The following is a 21,228-nucleotide window of genomic DNA, read 5'->3' as shown; positions in this document are numbered from 1 at the left end:
CAAAAAACAAAACAAATACAACCCTTGAAAATCATTCAGATGTCCACTGACGGGATGCTGGCTGAATGGACTGTGGTAGAGCTGCCCCTGTGGGGATATTCCCTAACGGTGAGAGTGAGTGATCCCCTACCACACTCATCAGCTCGGAGGAATCCCAAAATAATGTCCTGGGACCCTTGTGACTGTAGGGGCAGGAGCCACGAAGCGAACCTGAGCAGGGGATTGTGACAGTTAGGGGCTCAGGCTCTGGGCCGGGGGCTTTAGGTTCCAGCTTTGCCTCTAACTGGAATGTGTTCCTGAGCCAGAGCCTGAGTTTCCTCATCTGCAAAATGAGGATGATTATGTACTTGCCTTATGGGTGGTCATGGAGATTGCAGGGGACAATTCACATAAAGCACATCATTACTGGTGGGGGGTGTCCAGGTTCTTGGCATCTTGAACAAAGAATTGGACAAGTCTAGGCATGGTGGCTCATGCCTGTAATCCCAGCACTTTGGAAGGCTGAGGCAGGTGGATCAGCTGAGGTCAGGAGTTCGAGGTCAGCCTCGACAACATGGTGAAACCCCATCTTTACTAAAAATACATAAAAATTAGCCGGGTGTGATGTTGGGTACCTGTAGTCCCAGCTACTCAGGAGGCGGAGAGAGGAGAATTGCTTGAACCCGGGAGGCGGAGGTTGCAGTGAGCCAAGATCACGCCACTGCACTCCAGCCTGGCAGCAGAGACTCCCTGTGAAAAAAAAAAAAAAAAAGAAAAAAGAAAAAGGACAAAGTGTACAGAGTGAGGAATGAATTAAGCAACAAAAGCAGAGATTGACTGAAAATGAAAGCATGTGCAGGAGTGGGCCAGAGCATAGGGCCTTAAGAGTCGTTTACAGAATTTGTGGAGGTTTAAGTACCCTCCAGAGGTTTCCACTGGTTACTTGGTGTGCGCCCTCTGTCAATGAGGAGGATGAAGTAGAGTTACAAAGTCATTTGACATATGCCTATGTAAATGGAGAGGATATTTCCTGTCATAGCTGAAGTGTTTCCATTTGATTTATTTTTATTTATTTTGAGATGGAATCTTGCTCTGTCACCCAGGCTGGAGTGCAATGGTGCGATTTCGGCTCACTGCAACCTCTGCCTCTCAGGTTCAAGTGATTCTCCTCCCTCAGCCTCCCTAGTAGCTGGAATTACAGGCACCCGCCACCATGCCCAGCTAATTTTTGTATTTTTAATACAGACGGGGTTTCACCATGTTGATTAGGATGGTCTCCAACTCCTGACCTCAAGTGATCAGCCCACCTTGGCCTCCCAAAGTGCTGGGATTACAGGCATGAGCCACTGCGCCTGGCCTCCATTTGATTTAGTTCTAGGAAGTCCTTATGTTCCTATCTCTGAACCCCATTCTCCTGCCTCAGCATGACATTGTGTCTGACTAAAAGGTGGCATCTGTCTTGAAGGTGTCTTGGGGAGGCAGAGGGTGGAGGCCTCTGGGAGGGCCCGGGATCAGGGCTGGCTTTGGTCAGTTCTCCATGGCTCTGTGCTCAACCCTCAGTGAGCCTCCTGCTGCTCTGTGTGCTCTCAGGTTGACACTTGGAGGGCCCTTGTCCACAAGCCATGGGTTGGCAGCCTGCCCACTGTCCAGCACAGGCCATGGTGGCCCCGTCTAGGTGGGGAGAGGCTCCTGGGTAGGGATGTCCCACTGCAGAGATGAAGATGAGGCGGCGACAACCATGTAGTGGAGTGGAAGGGGGAGTTTCCAGGAAAGAGGGCTCTGGGCCAAGTGTCCAACAGAAGATGGGGCACGCCGGCCTCGGGCTGGCCGTGGAAGCAGAGAGGAGTGAGATGTGGAAAGGAGACAGGAAGAATTTTCAGGGTGGTGAAGACACGGGGACATGAGAGAAACCACTGTGGCTGGAAAGGTGGGCATGAGGGAGCTTCAGATCGTTGGCCAAGGCGGCAGATGCATCTTCTGGTGGTGGCCTGGCTGGAAAGCCGGGTGAGGGGCTTCACCGTGTGTTCAGTCAGGCAAGAAACAATAGAGCCTGAGCCAGGAGACCGAGTGGGGCTTCAGGGAGTGACGCTGTCCTCCGCGTGGGCCTAGGAGCCACCGTGAGCCCGACACATCACCTTCCCCTGCAGGTGCTGGGTTCGGAGCCCTGTGGTACACAGTGTCCTGGTCATGGGCTACGGTGGCCTCACGTCCCTTTTCAACCTGGTGGTGCTGGCCTGGGCGCTGTGGACCCTGCGCAGGCTGCGGGTGCGGGCGGACGCACCAAATGCCAGGGCCTGCCATGACACTGTCACCGTGCTGGGCCTCACCGTGCTGCTGGGAACCACCTGGGCCTTGGCCTTCTTTTCTTTTGGCATCTTCCTGCTGCCCCAGCTGTTCCTCTTCACCATCTTAAACTCGCTCTACGGTAGGGCTGGAGGGCGGCCTGGAGGAAGCCACCTGGCAGGGGGTGTATGGCTGGTGGGATGTTCACTGCCAAAGGGGTTCAGGTGAAGGGGGCGAGTAGGGCACTGACATCCAACCCACAGCCCCATTAGCTAAGCTGGTGGGGGCTACATCTGCATGAAGGTACTCTATGGTCTGGCCACAGCAGCTCTTCCAGCTCTGAGGCTCTGCCGCTGCTGGCCTCCTACAGTAAGAGATTGTGGGAGTTGCTCATGGGCCCCAGGGAGGCCAGCTTGCTGCAGCCAAGGAGACCCTGGCCTCTGGGGAAGCCCACGCTGCCCCGTAGCACTCCCACCTACCAGCCTTTCTCTTGCAGGTTTCTTCCTTTTCCTGTGGTTCTGCTCCCAGCGATGCCGCTCAGAAGCAGAGGCCAAGGCACAGGTAGAGGCCTTCAGCTCCTCCCAGACAACGCCGTAGTCTGGGCCTCCTGGCCTGGAACCCTCAGCCTCTCTGGCTGCCAGTAGCCTGAGGCCATGGATTCCGCTAGAGGGTGGCAGGCTTGCTACTGGACCCGAGGCCACTGTGACCCTCAAGGGGCCTTTTCCACTTCCACAGCCTCTCCAGGCACTGAGGGGAAGGTGTTGCTCTACCTCTCCCTGACATTTTGCTCCAGGGCAGATCCAACCTCACCTGGGGCAGCAAACTTTGTCCTGGCACCTGGGCCCAGCTGGCCAGGGATGTGGGCAGAGCACCAGCCTGGGCATCAAGGAGGCTGAGTTTCAAGACCTGGTTCTGAGTCTGTATGACCCTGGGCCTGCCACTTCTCACCGACCCTGGGTATCCACAGCTGTGACATGGGGGCAAGTGGCTTTGTCCAGCTTAACCCGGGAGCTTAGTAAAGATTGCATAAGACCAGGGGGAAGAGTGTCACTGTGGGGTGGGAATTCCCACAGCCTCCACCTGCTTGCTAGGGGCAGGATCTCATCCAAGCTGCCATGGAAGCACCTGCTCAGCCCTGTCATCTTCCTCCTGGGGAGGGCCAGACAGCATCTTGGCCTGGGGCAGGTGGGACCTACCCAGGGTCTGAGACTTTACTGGCCTATGCCTGAGGCCTCTTTTCCTTTAACTCCCTAAATTATGATGACTCCAAGTCCAAGCCCACCCTTCCCAAAGACTGGGAGGTTCAGCCCTTCCCAGAGGCTCCTCCTGCGTACTCCCAAGACTTCTACAGACCATTTGGACCAGTAGCCCATCCCACAGAGTTTTCTTGCGGGGCAGAGGAAAACACTTCTTTCTCCTCCTGCTGAATCAGCTGGACCCCAGTGACCTGGCTATTTGGTGATTGGGCAGGATTGAATTTGCCCTGGTAGGCGTGAGAGTGTGGGTTTTAAATCCAAAGCTCAGGCCATAGTTGCAGATAATCACCCTTACCCCAGACCTGTCAGACCCTGTGGGAGACAGCGCTCATGAAGCCAGTGCGTTTCCCTGGACGAACACGAGGGGGAGCCGCTGGCCAACACTCAGAGGCCCTTGGCGCCAAGACTACATCTGGAATAGCTCAAACACCTGTTTGCAGACCCCATGCACCAGCTGGAGGGGCCGTAATTGCAGGACTGTGCCTGCTGAGTGACCCGCTTCCTCCAGGAGGAAAGGCAAGACACATTTACACGGCCATTTATCTCTTTTCCCAATGCACCGTTGCGCTGTCACTTTTGGGGGCTGCACCCCAGATATAGCTGGCACCAGAGCAGGGCTGGGGTAGGTGCTCAGGGCCCTGCCCCAGGCCATCGGGCAGTTTTGATGACCTTGAGGGTCACAGGCAGAAAATGGGAGCAGGATTTCCTCTGGAAAAGTTCTCCTGGGACATCATCTGCTCTTCTGTACATTTCTAGACGCAAGTAACTCCTTCACCAAGCAGTGAGTGGCACAGGCTCTGGAGCCAGGCTGCTTGGGCTCCAGTGCCAGCTCTGCCACTTGCTAGCTGTGAGACTGTGGACAAGCCACTCAGCCTCTCTGTGCCTCAGTTTTCCTATTTGTAAAATAGAGGCCAGTGGTACCTATTTTGAGGACTAAGTAAAATAATTCAAATAAAGAGACTTGGCACAGAGTAAGTGCTCAGTAAACGGTTACTGGTATTATCATTAGTATTTTTGCTATTATTATTATTAACAGTGTTGGCTGAGTTTCAGAGGCCAGCCTGTCTAAGCCCCAGGCCCAGCTCTGCTCAACCTTGCAGGCACAACCCCTTCTTAGGCACATCTCACCATGCCTCAGTTTCTTTCCCCAGAGGGGCCTCTACTCCCACCTTGCTGGCTTTCTGCTGTTCTAGGAATAGTCCCCACACAGTGCAGCCTCCAGGCCGTGCCACATGTCCCCCGACCTCCCAGTTCCCCAATCTTCCAGTCTATTGAAATTCCTGGTGGTCATTTATCACATCTTCTACAAAATCGCCCCAGTAGTGGATAGAGAAGGCCTCTTTCCCACGCTAACTCCAGGCAGAATCTCCCCACCCCCACCACCATCTGGGTGATGTGAGCACCCATCCAAGCTCCCATGGTTAAGCCCAGGCTCTCCAGGCCTTGGTGGGGGGGGTCCCCATGCTAATGAGGGTCCCGAGGAATCATGGGAACCTTTAGCTCTTCTCTTGGGCAGCTCCAGGGAGCGGGGACACAGGCTCCTGCTGTGGCTGGGTTTGCATAGAGCCCCCCAGCCCAGAGCCTGGCTCCAGACCTCACCAAGCCCAGGGCTGCCCAAGGGAGGATGTGGCCACAGTGACACGGGATGAGACTGGCAGTTCCAGGAAACAACCCCAAGCTTGTGGCCCTGAGCCCCGCTGGGGTCCAGGCCCTGGGCAGGGACCACTTCCTGGAAATGTCTCACCTGGGTGTGGGGGAGGGACTGAGGGAGATGGTGTGGAACCAGGGTCCCATGTCCCCCTTCCTCTCCCTCCCAGCAAAGCCCAGATGGGGCCCTGGGGCCCGAGGGCCAGCTCTTGGGAGCTTCCAGACTCTGCCAGAGGATGGAATGGGGTGGAGTCTGGGGACTGCTGTTCAGGGCCAGGGACTCAGAGCAGGCACTTGGTGAACGGATGACACGTAAATGTCAACGGGACCACAGATTAGGAGATTTCTGTGTGTGGTTTTGTTACTGTTATTTCAGAAAGGGGTGTTTGCATGTGTGTGTGTGTGCGGGGCTATTGAAAATAGGGTTGTCAGATAAAATACCAGATGACCAATTTGGAAGACATACTAAAACATTATTCGTTGTTTACCTGGATTCACATGTAGCAGGGTATCCTTTGTATTGATGTATTTTGATTTTTGCTAAACCTGGAAACTCTGATGAGAAGAGCATTGGCTCAGGAGTCTGGGGTGTGGACTCTTCACTCTCTAAATCCACCCAGGCTGTGCTGAGGGGGCAGCCCCCCGGCCCACTGGATGAGTCCCTCTCATTCACAGCCCACTCAGCTTGAGGTGTTCCTATTGCCAGTCAAAGCCGCCTCCAGAAACCCCAAGGGGTCTGCCTTGGGTGTCCCCACCCCTGCTATCAGCCCTGGTGCAGACCTAGCCTCCATCTCCTGCAGAGGCCCCGTGGCCTCCCTGCCTCCCCACTCCCAATTCCAACTTCATCCAGAAGCTAGAGGGTGTTTTCCATCCTGCAGCCTGCCCGTGTCCACCCCTGCGGAAGCCCTTCCACGGCACCCACTCTTCATTGCCACACTCCCCACTGGAACTGGAAAGGCTCAGGGTCCGGCTTGTGTCCCCCTCTACAGCTGTGTCTTACCACTCCTTCCCCCCTCCTCCTCGGTGCTGCCACACTGGACAGCTTTCAGTTCCCTGAACAGGTTCTTTCTCATCTCTGGGCTGTTCTCTGTCTGGAAGGCTCTCCTGTGCGTCTCATTTGTGGAGTGATGGCGACACATCCTTCAAGTCTCAGCCTTGCACATCCTCATTCCCCTCAGTCCAGACTGGGAAGTGGTCCCTGACCTGCAGATCTAGAGTGGCACCCCCACCACCCCCGCCCTCCCCCTGTGACATACATTATTTCTCTGTGTTATGACTGTCCCTGTCTGTCTCAGCTGCCAGACCGAGAGCATTTTGGAGACAGGTGCTGTGCCTCATTGACTCATTCATTCACCCATCACGTAATTGTTAAACACTTGTTATATTCTAGGCACTGCACTAGTTGCTGAGGATATATAAATGAACAAGTCATCACATTCTTGTGGGGAAGGAATGTCTTACACTGAACAGTTTAACAAAGAGACAGACAGGACAGGTGGTGACAAGTGCTGAGAAGAAAAATTAAGGAGGGTGAGGGAATAGAGTGACCAAGAGCCTGGGTTTCAACAGAAGGAGCTGGAGAATGAACCCAGGGGCGCTGGAGCTGGGGGCGTGGGAGAGTATCAGAGAGCTGGCATGAACTGGCTTATCGCCTGGAGGGGAGGGCTGGTTCCAAAGCCAGTCTTATAGCAAATTTTTTCATTCTGTTTTCTGGCTGAATAATATTTCACTGTGAATATACCACATTTTGTTTAACAATTCATCTTTTTTTTTTTTTTTTTTGAGACAGAGTCTTGCTCTGTTGCCCAGGCTGGAGTGCAGTGATGCAAACACGGTTCACTGTAGCCTCGACTTCCTGGGCTCAAGTGATTCTTCCACTTCAGCCTCCCAAGTAGCTGGAACTACAGGCACATGCCACCACACCCGGCTAAATCTTTTATTTTTTGTAGTGATGGAGTTTCACCATGTTGCCCAGGCTCGTCTCAAACTCCTGGCCTCAAGGGATCCCTCTGCCTTGGTGGCCCAAAGTGCTGGAATTACAGGTGTGAGCCACCAAATCCAGCTGGGACTTTTTTTTTTTTTTTTTTTTTTTGAGATAGAGGCTTGCTCTGTCCCCTAAGCTGGAGAACAGTAACACTGCACCCTCTGCCTCCCAGGTTCATGGGATTCTCCTGCCTCAGCCTTCCCAAGTAGCTGGGACTACAGGCGTGCGCTACCGTGACCGGCTAATTTTTGTGTTTTTGGTAGAGACAAGTTTTGCCATCTTGGCCATTCCGGTCCTGAACTCCTGACCTCAGGTGATCCGCCCGCCTCAGCCTCCCAAAGTGGTGGGATTACAGGTGTGAGCCACCGCGCCTGGCTGAGACTTTTTAAGCTATTAAAAATATAATATATTCTGAGAGTGGTGGTGATTGCATAACTATATATATAAAAACTCACAGAACTGCTCATTTAAAAAGTAAATTGTACTGTGTTTAAATTTACTCCAATAAACTTGACTTCTAAAAGTTGATAGAGGCCGGGCACAGTGGCTCATGTGTAATCTCAGCACTTTGGGAGGCTGAGGTGGGGCAGATCACAGCGTCAGGAGTTTGAGACCAGCCTGACGAACGTGGTGAAACCCTGTCTCTACTAAAAATACAAAAATTAGCTGGGTGTGGTGGCACATGCCTGTAGTTCCAGTTACTTGGGAGGCCAAGGCAGGAGAATTGCTTGAACCTGGGAGGGAGAGCGGTTGCAGTGTGCTGAGATTGCGCCTTTGCGCTCCAGCCTGGGTGACAGAGTGAGACTCCATCTAAAAAAAAAAAAAAAAAAAAAAAAAGATAGAATAGGGAGAAACTGACAAATGTACCACCAACGTGGCATATTTAAAATGCTTCTCTTAATTATTGATAGCAAAGCTGAAAAAAATAGCAAAGATTTCAGCAACAAGATTAAACTTGATCTAATGGACAGTGATTCAATCCCACCTTCCACAGTTAGGCGCTCCCCAAGCAATCATGGACCATTTACAAAAATTAATTGTATGCCAGATTAGAAAGCAAGTTCCAAAACTTTTCAAAGAAGAGGTACAGGTCAATTATCCCTTACCCGTAATGCTTGGGATCAGAAGTGCTTAGGATTTTGGATTTCTTTTTTTTTTTCCTTATTTGGAGTATTTGCATTGTATACGTACTGGTTCAGCATCCCTAACCTGAAAATTTGAAATCCAGAATGGTCCAATGAGCTTTTCTTTTCTTTTTCCTTCCTTCCTTCCTTCCTTCCTTCCTTCCTTCCTTCCTTCCTTCCTTCCTTCCTTCCTCCCTCCCTCCCTCCCTCCCTCCCTCCTTCCTTCCTTCCTTCTTCTCTCCTTCCCTCGATTCCTTCCTCCCTCCCTCCCTCCCTTCCTTCTTTCCTTTCTTTCTTTCTTTCTTTCTTTCTTTCTTTCTTTCTTTCTTTCCTCTTTCTTTATTTCCTTTCTCTCTTTCTTTTCTCTCTCTCTCCCCTCCTTCTATTCCCCCCTCTCTCTGTTTCTTTTTTTTTTGGGACAGAGTCTTGCTGTGTTGGCCAGGGTGGAGTACAGTGGCACTATCATAGCTCACCAAGTATACTGGGCTCAAGGGATCCTCCTACTTCATTTTCCTAAGTAACTAGGACTACAGGTGTGCACCACCACACCTGGCTAATTTTTAAAATTTTGCAGAGACAGGGTCTCACTATGTTGTCCAGGTTGGTTTCGAACTCCTGGGCTCAAGTGATCCTCTCACCTCAACATCCCAAAGTGCTGGGATTAGCAGCGTAAGCTACTGTGTCCAACCCCAATGAGCATTTGAGTGTCATGTCTGTGATTTAAAAGTTTTTAATTTTGGGCCAGGTGTGGTGGCTCATGCCTGTAATCACAGCGCTTTGGGAGGTTGAGGTGGGCACATCACTTGAGGTCAGGAGTTCGAGACTAGCCTAGTCAACATGGCAAAACCCTGTTTCTACTAAAAACAGAAAAATTAGCCGGGCATGGTGGTGCACACCTGTGGTCTCAGCTACTCGGGAGGCTGAGGCAGGAGAATCACTTGAACCCAGGAGGCAGAGGTTGCAGTGAGCCAAGACTGTGCCACTGCACTCCAGCCTGGGCGACAGAGTGGGACCCTGTCTTAAAACAACAATAGCAACAAACACAACAAACAAAAAAATATAAAAGTTTTAAATTTTTGAGCATTTTGGATTTTGGATTTTCAGATTAGGGATACTCAACCTGTATTTGATAGAGGACATTCTTAGATCATAATGCAATGAAGTTAGAGGGTAATAACAAAAACACAATTTAAAAAATCCCCATATATTTAGGAATTTGTCACACGAATCAACAAACTGACCAAAGAAACAGAGAAGAAAGCCCAGAAGAAGATGCAGGCAGATGTGGAGCTCTGAGCTCTGCCAGTGGGAACACGTCAGATCAGTGTGCAAGAGCAACTATTCATTACTCAGAGTGGGTAAAGTTGGTTGTTCATGTGAGGGGAAAGTGCAGTTGGATCGCTACCTTATAGCATAACCAAGACGCAGTTCCAAATGGATTAATAATAGAGGTACAACTTTAACACCGTTTGGAGACAACATAGGTTAATATCTTTCTGCCTTCAGGGAAAGAATTCTTAAATAAAATACACCAAAAAGCATTAACTGTGATACAATAATTGATACAATTAAAAAATAACAATTTTGTTTCCCCAAAGATACCATTAAGCAAGTGAAAACACCAGCTAAATCTGCGAGAGACATATACACATATACATGTATGATCAGGATTGGTATCAAAAACCCCTATGGACTAGCAAGAAAAGGATAAATGGGCAAAAAAATCATGAACCAGCATTTCACCAAAGATGAAACAGCTATGGCCAAAAAAATATGATGAGATGCTTAAGCCCACTGGCGATCAGGCACGTGGAAATCAAGACCACAACGAGACATCATCTTCCACACGTTTGATTGGTAAACATTATGATGTCTGACACCGCTCAGTGTTGGCGAGGACGTGGTTCAACAGGAACTCTCAAAATTGTTGGTGAGAGTGTAATTAGTTCAAGCACTTTGGAAAAGCAGTTAGGCATTTCTCTTTGTATAGAGCAGGGGTCCCCGACCCCCAGGCCGTGAACTGGCTGGGGAGAAATCATTATCACCTGAGCTCCGCCTCCTGTCAGATCAGGGGCAGCATCAGACTCTCATAGGACTGAGAACCCTATTGTGAACTGTGCATGCGAGGGATCTAGATTGTGTGCTCCTTATGAGAATCTAATGCCTGATGATCTGAGGTGGAACAGATTCATCCTGAAACCATTCCCTGCTGTGCACCCTGAATCTGTGGAAAAATTGTCTTCCATGAAACCAGTCCCTGGTGCCCAAAAGGTTGGGGATTGCTGCTATAGAGGCACACTGGCACACCTATGCTCTGGCAAATCTACCTCCCTAATATATCTAAGGGGAAGCCTTGCAGTGTTCCTAGAGACACACCTGAGAATGTTCATAATAGCGTTGTTAGTAATCACAGAAACAGCCCAACTTCCCCTTGATAGGAGAGTGGCCTTGTGGTATCATCACAGAACAGAACATTCTAAACCTCTAAAGCGAATGGACCACAGCTACCAGCCACAGCGTGGGCGAAGCTAAGACACATAGGTGTTGATTAAAAAAAACAAACAAAAAAAAGTCCCAGAGACTACAGTTTCATACCTTTAAAAATTTTACTTATTTTACTTTTTTTTTTTTTTTTTGAGACAGAGTCTTACTCTATTGCCCAGGCTGGATTCCAGATTCCAGTGGCATGACCTCGGCTCATTGCAACTTCCACCTCCTGGGTTCAAGCAATTCTCCTGCCTCAGTTTCCCAAATAGCTGGGACTACAGGTGCACACCACCATGCTCAGCTAATTTTTGTATTTTTAGTAGAGATGGGATTTCACCGTGTTGGCCATATGATCCTCCCACCTCAGCCTCTGGAGTAGCTGGGACTACAAGCACACCACCACACCCAGTTATTTTTATTTTTTATTTTTTGTAGAGACGGGGGTCTCACTATGTTGCCCAGGCTGAGATTACAGGCATGTAATCTTGGTAGATACGCCTTTTTTTGTTTTGGAGACAGTGTCTTGCTCTGTCACCCAGACTGGAGCACAGGGATGCAATCTCGGCTCACTGCAACTTCTGTATTCCAGGCTCAGGCAATTCTCCTGCCTCAGCCTCCCAAGTAGCTGGGGTTATAGGTGTGTGCCACCACACCTGGCTAATTTTTTGTATTTTTAGTAGAGATTGATTTTCATCATATTAGCCAGGCTGGTCTCAAACTCCTGGCCTCAAGTTGATCTGCCTACCTCGGCCTCCCAAAGTGCTGAGATTACAGGCGTGAGCCACCCGCCCAGCCCATACATTTTTAATAATGGTTTAATGCCAAGAAAAAGTAAGTAATACGTATCTAAACACTTACACTGCATTGAACTTTACAGACAGAGCTGTAAAGGGTACATACAAAATTCAGGATGCCTCTGGGGTTGGGGAGGGGAGGTAAGGAAGGGTAGGGGAGACTCAGGAATTTGGATTTTATTTGCAGGCAAAGGAGGGAGCATTGTTTCTAAGATGAGTGATGATACCACCGTATTATTGAAAAATGATGAAAGAGAGCGTGGGGGAAACGGCTGTCTTCCATATTCAGGCTTTTTCTTCTCTGAGCCCATTTCCTCCCTAGCAATGATAAGAGGAAAACACTCCCGGTGAGTCAGATGCTCTCTAAATATGGTTGCCTGTTGAATGTTGACACCAGCCCTGTGTTTAGTGTCATCCTGGGAACACGCATGAGAAGCTGAAGCACAGACAGGTTAAGTGGCTCACCCAGGGTCACACAGGTACTCAGCGCTGGAGCTGAGATCACACCAGGCTCTGCTTCCCCACCAGAACCGTGAGAGGTTAGGAGTGACCCTACTGGACAGGGATATCTGAGGTGGGAGGGGCTGTGTGTGTGCTCATGCTGAGGCCGGCATGCTGAGAACATCAACCTCAATTTTCCTCCCCACAGGGTCCGGCGGGGAGGCAGGGAGCAAGGTCGTTAAGGATGGGCAGGGTGAGGGGGGGATTCCCTGACAGCCTGGGTTCTGCCCCTCACTCGCTACAGGCCCACGCAAGCCTCTTGGCCTCTCTGAGGTTCTGTATTCTCACCTGTCAAACGGGGGTTGTCCTGGGTGTTACTTCAAGGGCTGATGAGAAAGGGGTGAGTGTCCTGGCTCACTGCCTGGCGTGACAAGCAATGCATAAATGTATGCTGTATGAGTCACCTGTCCACGGTGGCCCCAGCAGCTCTCTCTAGCAGGGTTTGGCCAAGACTAGGTCCTTCAGAGTGCAAGCAAAGTCCTGGTTTAGTGCCTAGCACACTATAGATGTGGCAAACTGTGTCCAAGAGTGTTTTGATGGGAACCTGCCTGGATAACAGAAGATCAGAGTGTTCTGGAAGGTCCCACCCTTCCCAGCTTCTCACAGCCCCTACGGCCCCCAGCAGCGAAGCGAGGCTCTGGGGTGATCATTCCCATAGCAACCACCAGGGGTCAGGCTGGCCACATCTGCCTTCTTCCCTTGTCCCAGCACCTGTGGGTGGCGATGACGTCCCTGCCATCTATGAGGAGGAGCATTTCCAACAAGAGCAGATTTGAGGCCCTGGCTTGACTTTCCCAGTCCTGTTAAAGAAGAACATTGGTAAGTGTGTCCATCCATCTGTTGGACTATCTGTTGTTCTAACCCATCCATTTATACTTCTGTCCATTCATCCATTTATCTGTTTATTCTTTTGTCTGCCCATCCATCCGTTATCCCTTTGTCTTCTATTTCCTCAGCTATCCATTCATCTCTTCCTTCATCCAGCCATTCATCTGACTATCTATCTGTCCATTGTCCTCCACCCGTCATCCATCCATCCTTCCTCCTTCATCTACTCATCTGTCCATCTGTCCATTCTAATGTCTGTGCATCCATCTGTCCATCCATCCATCCATCCATCCATCCATCCATCCATCCATCCTTCCTTTCTCCTTCATCCGCTCATCTGTCCATCTGTCCATTCTAATGTCTGTGGGTTTACCTCTCCATCCATCCATCCATCCATCCATCCATCCATCCATCCATCCAATGTTCAAACACTTGTCCATCTACCCTCTGTCTATCCAACATGCAGTGAGACCTTCTGTTGAGCCAGGACTTGCTCAGCTCCAGGGTACCCTATGAAGGAAGGAGACCTGGTTCCCGCTTCTGCCACTTCACTCCCCCACCTTTGGCTCACCATTTGCTGGGGCCTGGAGAGGTATTAGGCAGTGCTAACATAGTGAGATGTGTGTGGTCAAGCTTGGGAGTGCAAAAATGTCATATTTCTTTATTATTTTTTACATCACATTAGACTCCAAGGCCTTCCATCCCCTGCATGGGTAGGAAATTCAATTTGTCTTTTGTGGAGAAGGCCCTTGGGTTAAACAAAAATCTGGGTGGCTTAGGTTGCTTGCTCCTGGAAGGAAAACGGAGAAAGGGCCTGGGGTTAGACTTCGTGGTCTCATCGTGGTTCTCTGCACCCTCCAGGCTTGGTCCAGGGAAAGCTTTGCTAAGGCTGAGAAGCCTCCTTCTCAGAAGCACCCTGGACCTGCTTTCAGGCTGTGCCTGGCACAGTGGGAGTCTCTGGTCTCAGACAGGCCCTGCATTTGTTCCCTTACCCAGGAACCCAGGCTGCAGGAACACAGACCTCTCCGGAGTGCCTGGAGCCTGTGGGCTTGGCTGCTTCCGCTAGTGGGTGTTAGAGTGGGGAGAGAGGTGTCAACCAGCCTGAGTCAGGCGGTGCAGGGCAGGAGGGTTTCCTATGGAAGATGACTTCTACACCAAGACCACAGTGTTGAATAGGGTTAGGCAGGAGAAAAGGGAGGGGAAGTGGCACAGGCTTGGGGTTGGGGGTGATTGGGTGAGAAAGAGAATGCAGGAGAGTGGGCTTGGTGAGCAGAGTGGCAGTGGGAGGAGCTGGAGAGAAACTGGAAAAATAAGGAAGGGCCAATTATGGTGCTCGGGAAGTAAGGAGATACTGAGGGTCTTTGACCAGGGGAGTTCCTGATCCAAGTGGTGTTTCAAAAAGATCACTGTGGCAGTGGGTGGAGACAGGTTGGAGTGGCATCCAGGGAGGAGTAGCTGTCCTAGATTGTCCTTGAGCATCAGCAGCAGATGATGGTGAGCCACCCCACCTGGGTCATGCTGCCACCAGGAATGAAGGGAGAGGTGAGGCTCTGGGAGGTGTTGGGAGGTAGAATCCACACTGCAGGTCAGGTGAGGGTGGGGCATCATCAAGGCTGAAGTCTTGGACTCTTGTGTAGTTGGGGTGGCCTGTCTGTAACTAAGGTGGGGAACTCAAGGGAGGGAAGAGAATTGGTGATGTGTGTGGGTCGGTTTGGTTGATAGATTGATGGATTTTCAGAGACAGGATCTACTCTGTTGCCTAGGCTGGAATGCAGTGGCACAATCAGAGCTCACTGCAGCCTCAAACTCCTTGGCTCAAGTGATCCTCCCATCTCAGCCTCCTGAGTAGCTGCAACTACCAGTGTGCATCACGATGCCCAGCTATTTTTAAATTTTTCTGTAGAGATGGGGGTCTTGCTTCGTTGCCTTGGCTGGTCTTCAACTCCTGGCTTCAAGTGACGCTCCTGCCGCAGCCATCCAAGGCATAAGGATTATATGTGTGAACCACCATGCCTGGGCTAGTCATTTATTTTTAAGCATTAAAAAATGGTGAACTATGCAGAATACACAGGATATACCCACAGTTTAACAAAAATGATAAAGCAAATCCCTATGTAACTACAACCCTGGTAAAGAAAGAGAACATTGCCACCACCCCAGAAGCCCCCATCCCCAATCCTCCATCACAACCTCACTGTGCTGGAGAGGGAAACACTATTCCAACACTTGGAGGAATCTCTCTCTCACTTTTATTTATAATTTTACCACCTGTACAGTTGTAAACAATACCGTTTTAGCTCTTTCGTGTTAGTTTTGAAACAATACAGTTTTAGTTTTGCTTATTTTGGAAGATTACGTGAATGAAACCCACCTTCCTTTACTCAACGTTATGTTTGGAAGATTCATCTGCATTGCTGTATGTAGAAGTAGTTCATTCCTGTTCATTGCTGTATACTATTCCAATATGTGAACATACTCTGATTTATTCATCCATTCATTTCCTGATGGATGTTGGGATGTTTGCAGGTTAAAGCTGTTATGAACAATGCTACTATAAGCATTCTTATAAGTGAGTAGGTACAAATATGCATGTATTTCTGCAGGCTATGTATCTGGAAGTGGACTGTCTGAACCACAGGTCATGAGCATCTTCAATGTTACTAGATAATGCCTGCTTTCTAAAGTGGTTGAACAAATTTACAGCCCCACCTAGCCATCCTCTGCCCCCTCCTAAGTGCTCCACAGAGCCACACTCTGTATGGCTAATTTGGGGGAAATCTCATGGGTGTGTCGCGATGGCTCATTGTTATTTTAAATTGTATTTCCGGCATGTATTTATCGGCCAGTTGGATTTCCTCTTTTGAAGTGCCTATTCAAATGCTTTTCCAGCTTCTTATTGGGTCATTTGGCTCTATAGCAGACACATCTGGGGCCAGCATCACTCTGATTTCAGCCTCCATGTCATGGAGCCTCCCACTGCCAGAGAGTCAGTCTTTCCACATTCTACCCCAGGGACTCCTCCAACCATGTGGGAAAGCCTGGAATGGTGGAGAAATGCTCCAGCCTCCTGACCTTCATGGAAACAACCCTGGAACTCTCAGGGGACTTGGAGGTCCCAAAGGAACCCAGTCTTCAGTACCTATAGCAGTGACCTTGACAATGCCTGTGAACTGGGTTTCTACCTCCCTCCCCCACCAACTCCTGCTCCTGGCATGACCTTCTAGATATACTGCCTGTACCCAAGTCTTTGTCTCAGGCTCACTCTTCATTTCTTCCTTGTCCATTTGTAGGAGGTATTTATGTATTCTGGATAGTACTCCTTTGTCAGTTATATTATTGTCAATATATTCTCCCATTCTATGAATTTTCTTTTTCACTTTTTTTCCCTGCTGTCTTTTGACAAACAGACATTCTTTAGTTTAATATATTCTAATTGATTAAACTCTTACTTCTGGTTAGTTTATGTTATGGCCTGGAAATTTAATAGCTTTTCATCCATAGTTCTTTAATTGATTTAGGTGACTGGTACGTGCTAGGGTCAAATTTCATTTTTTTCCCATAGGGATACCCAACTCTTCTAGCACCATTTATTGAAAAGTCAACTCTTCCTTCAATGTTCAGAAATGTCACCTCTGTCATAAACTAGGCAGCCACATATGTATTAGACTACTGGTGAGTGCCCTAACTTGTATATTTCTGCATGTCTTAAATTATTTCTCAATTCAGTTTTAGAATTTTATCTGGGTTTTGCACATTTCCATTTAGATTTATTTCTCAGTACTTGATATATTTTGAAGTATTATAAATGATAGTCATATTAGTTATGGCCATGTAACAAATCACTTCAACACTCAGTGGCTAAAACAACAAATATTTATCTCCCCATTTTTGTGTGCCAGGAATCCAGAGGTGGCCTAGCTGAGTGGCTCTGGCTCACGGTCTTTTATGAGGCTTCAGTCAAGTTGGAGGACAGGTCTGAGGTCTCATCTGAGGGCCTGACTGTGGAGGTGATCCACAGGGCTGCCTCATGACATGGCAGCTAGCTTCACCCAGAGCAAGTGATCTGAGAGAGAGAGAGAGTACTAGAGAGAGAAAGAGCGAGAGAGAGAGAGAGAATCCAAGATGGAAGCCACACTCTTTACAACCTAATATCAGAAGGGACATCCCATGATTTCTGCCATATTCTATTCATTAGAAGTTAGTCACTAAATCCAGCCCATACAAGAAGATGAGATTACACAAAGGAGTGAATACCAGGAAGTAGGGTTCACTGGGAGACTGCTTTAGAGGCTGCCTATTGCAGTGATTTTTAAAAATTTTCATTTCCTAATTCTTATGGCTACTATATAGTATTACATAATTATTATTATTTTTGAGATACAGTCTCACTCTGTTGCCCAGGCTGGAGTGCAGTGGTGCCATCTTGGCTCACTGCAACCTCTGCCTCCCAGGTTCAAGTGGTTCTTGTGCCTCAGCCTCCCAAGTAGTTAGGAATACAGGCACATACCACCATGCTCAGCTAATTTTTGTATTTTTAGTAGAGATGCCATTTCACCATGCTGGCCAGGCTGGTCTCAAACTCCTGGCTTCAAGTGATCCACCTGCCTCAGCCTCCCAAAGTGCTGAGACTGCAGATATAAGCAACTATGTCTGGCCTCATAATGATGTTTTAATATTGATTTTTGTATTCAGCAACCTTGCTAAACTCTCTTGTTGAATCTAATAGTTTATCTGTGGATTGCTTTGCATTTTTCATGTACTCATCATATCATCCATGAATGATAAAGTTCATTTTTATCTTTCCAATCCTTGTATGTTTTATTTTATTTTATTTCTTTTCCTTGGTACACAGGCCAGGTCTTACAGAACAAGAGTTTAACAGCTGTGGTAATGGTGAGCTTCCTTATCTCGTTACCAATCTCCAGGGAAAAGTTTTTAACAGTTTCACCTGAAAGTATACTATCTGCTGTAGGGTTTCATATACCTGTATATTTAATCAGATATTATCAGATTTAGGGAGTTCCCTTCTGTTTCCAGTTTGCTAAGGGTTTTTGTTTGTTTTAAAATCATGAATGAATGTTGAATTTTGTCAAACATCTCTTTGCATATATTACGATCATTATTAGAATTTTGATATTTTAATGTCGTGAATTACATTAATTTTTTTGGTAATGTAAACTATGTGTTGCATTTGTTAAACCTAACATTATCCTTTTATATGTTACTGGATTTAGTTTACTAATTTTTTAAAAGAGTTTTTGCATCGATGTTCTTGAGAAAGAGTAGCCTGTAAGTTTTCTTTCTCATACTGTCTTGTTGGCTTTTGGCGTCAAGAGTATGCCAGCCTCATAAAACGAGTTTGAGTCTTCATAAGAGTTTGGGGCCAACTTGGAATTATTTTTTGTTCCTAGAATGTTTGGTATAACTTGCCAGTGGAACTGTCTGGTCTTAAGTTTTCACTGTGGGAAGATTTTTGAGTATAAATACAAATCCTAGAATGTCTAGGACTGCTCAGAATTTCTATTTCTACTTACATCAATTTAGGTAAGCAATGTTTTTCTAAGGCTTTTTATAAATTTTAAATTTATTGGCATAAAGTTGTTCATAATATTATCTTCTTATATAATTATGGTCATAAGAATGTTCTCCTTTTTCTACCTGACATAGGTTATTTGTGCTTTTTTTTCCTAGGGTCTTCGTTATTTCTCCAGAGGTTTGCCAATTTTGTTAGTCTCTTCAAAGAGCCAATTTTGATTTTTGTTCATTTTCTTAATTGTATGCTTACTATTTTGTTAACTTGTGCTTTGGTCTTTCCTATACTTTTTGGGTTGAATTTACGATTATTTTTCTAGGTTCTTTGAAATGGATGCTTAGTTCATTAATTTTAAGTCTTTATTCTTTTCTAATATATGCTATATATTTTCTTGTAAGTATTAACTTTAGAAAATTTTCCTACCAGCTTTGATATATATATTTTCATTATTATTCACCTCAAAATGTTTTTAGTTTTTAATTGTAACTTCTCTGTGATATATTATAAAGAAGTATGTCTTTAAATTTTCCACATTATGGGGATTTTCTAGTTATTTTTTATCGATTTTAGCTTAATTATATTGTGGTCAGAGCAACATTACATGAATGGTTAAAATTCCTAGAAATTGATCAAGATTTGTTTTAGGCTCAGAATATGAGCCAAATTTATAAACGTTCTGCTTGACACATGTATCTTACAACAATTGTGTGCAGTGTTATACACATGCTCATTAAGTCTAGTTTATTAACAGAGTTCTTCAAATCTTTTATACTCTTTTGTCTTGTTTTTAAAATTAAACTGAAAAAGGTGTCTTAAACTCTTCTATTATGGCTGTTGATTTTTCCATAGTCTTATTAAGTTTTGCTTATATATTTTGAGCTTATGTTGTAGGCACAAATTTAATATTGTTATGTCTTCCTAGTAACGTTTGTTATCTTTACCTCTGGTTTTTGCCTTGAAGTTTATTTTGTCTTTCATGAATATAAATACATCTGCCTTTGTGTGTGTGTGTGTGTATGTGTGTGCGCGTGTGTGAAATAAATTGTGCGTGTGTGTGTGTGTGTTAGATTCAGGGAGTACATGTGCTTGTGTGCTACATGAGTATTACGTGTGTAATGGTGCAATTGGGCTTCTGGTATGCCCATCACTCAAATATTGGACACTGTATTCCACAGGTAATTTTTCAACTTTCTCTTTATTAGTATTTTTACCTTATTACTTTAAACTTTATTCTTATGCTTTAAATGTATCTTTTCTTTTGTAAACACCATAATTTCCCCTCCCCCCATTCCAAATCCAGTCTGAAATTCTTTGCCTTTTAACTGGAGCATTTAGTTCATTTATATTTAATGTAAATGTATATGTAAATGTAAACATAGTGTATACTTTGTAAATGTTTAGAATTAAATCCATTACTTTATCTTATCTGCTTATTCTGTTCTTTCTCTCTTCTTTCTGGACTTAAAAAATTATCTGCAAATATTTTATCCTTTAATTTTGTCTCTTAGCTTGTTTGAAATGACATATTGCTTCTATTCCTTTAGTACAGGGGTTAGAGACCTTTATTCTGTAAAGGGCCAGATAATATATATTTTAGGGTTTGTGGGCCACAGTCAGTGGCTTTTATTAGGGTCTGTGGGCCACAGTCAGATTTTTTATAGCCATTTAAAAATCTAGAAACCATCCTTAGCTTGCAGGCTATATAAAAACAGGCTGCAATCTGTATTTAGCCCATGGGCCATAGTGTGTAACCTCTTCTAGTGTTCACTCTAGAAATTATAACATGCACACTTAACTTATCAAAGCCTACAATTAATGAAAACCTCTACCCTTCTGGACGACACATTGATATTAGAACATTTTGAGTCTATTGCCTTCCTAACCCCAATTCCTATGTTATGTTGTCTGATGTTTACATTTTTTTCCAAACTCTACTAGATATGATCATTACTGGATTTGTTTGTTTGTATGTTTGTTTGTTTGTTTTTTTGAGACACAGTCTTGCCCTGTCATCCAGGCTGGAGTGCAATGGCACAATCTCGGCTCATTGCAACCTCCAAGGTTCCAAGGTTCAAATGATTCTCCTGCCTCAGCCTCCTGAGTAGCTGGGATTACAGGTACGTGCCACCACGCCCAGCTAATTTTTTGTATCTTTAGTAGAGACGGGGTTTCACCATGTTGGCCAGGCTGGTCTCAATCTCTTGACCTCGTAATCTGTTACCTAGGCCTCCCAAAGTGCTGGGATTACAGGCATGAGCCACCATGCCCAGCCGATCAGTACTGTTTTACGCAGTCAATATTTGTGCACATTTGTCTGCATATTTACCGCTTTCTCTGCTCCCTATTCTTTTTGTGACCTCTGGCCTTCTATCTGGATCGGGTCCCTTCCACCTCAAGTACCTGTGTTAGAATTTTCTTTAGTGAAGGTTTGCTGGTGGTGAACTTTCTCAGTTTTTATTTGCCAGAAAGTGTCTGTATTTTGCCTTCATTATTGAAAGCAGGATTCCCAGGATTCTAGTCCCAGCTCTGCCATCATAGCTGCTGTGTGACGATAGTCTAGTCCTGTCTTTTTGGAACTCAGGTTCCCCACGGGTGAACCAAGAGGAAGGGCTAATCATCTCCCCTCCTGCCACCAGCTCATGTGACCAAGTCCCAGTGTTGTGTCTGTACTGGGAAGTTTGTTATCAGAGTTGCTGAAGTTACTCAAGGCCCCCGAAGAGCTGGGTGATAGAGAGTGAGCTGATGAGATGAAGCTGCCTCCCCAGAAGCCACAGTCTTCAGAATCTACTGCCTCTAAAGTTACCACAGCCAT

The 21,228-nt window shown here is 46.7% G+C and overlaps 1 protein-coding gene and 1 long non-coding RNA gene across 21 annotated transcripts in view; both read left to right on the top strand.

The window, feature by feature from the left end:
• Positions 1-4,511, top strand: part of ADGRG5 (adhesion G protein-coupled receptor G5) — a 35,596-nt gene extending 31,085 nt beyond the window's left edge. For 16 of the 19 annotated variants that reach the window (XM_021932033.2, XM_021932026.2, XM_021932036.2 and 13 more), the window contains 2 exons: positions 2,127-2,404; positions 2,759-4,511. In XM_021932033.2, coding sequence (XP_021787725.1) covers positions 2,127-2,404; positions 2,759-2,859 — 379 coding nt within the window. In that variant the 3' untranslated portion in view covers positions 2,860-4,511. Of the gene's footprint in view, positions 1-39; positions 109-2,126; positions 2,405-2,758 lie in introns of those variants that run through there. The other 3 variants (XR_004179766.1, XR_002519255.2, XM_021932038.2) reach the window with 3 other exon arrangements.
• An 8,081-nt stretch (positions 4,512-12,592) lies between these two features.
• Positions 12,593-19,738, top strand: LOC108583496. 2 transcript variants are annotated; one of them, XR_002519258.2, is made up of 4 exons: positions 12,593-12,874; positions 16,446-16,555; positions 17,736-17,776; positions 18,575-19,738. It is a non-coding gene; the product is annotated as an uncharacterized LOC108583496 (long non-coding RNA). The 2 variants fall into 2 exon arrangements; XR_004179767.1 differs by having other exon boundaries at positions 18,295-19,738.
• Positions 19,739-21,228: the final 1,490 nt, after the last annotated feature.

The sequence above is a fragment of the Papio anubis genome, chromosome 18 (genome assembly GCF_008728515.1).
Source record: "Papio anubis isolate 15944 chromosome 18, Panubis1.0, whole genome shotgun sequence".
Taxonomy (NCBI): Eukaryota; Metazoa; Chordata; class Mammalia; order Primates; family Cercopithecidae; genus Papio; species Papio anubis.
The sequence above is the reverse complement of the archived record's forward strand: the minus strand, read 5'-3'. Positions and strand labels throughout refer to the sequence as shown.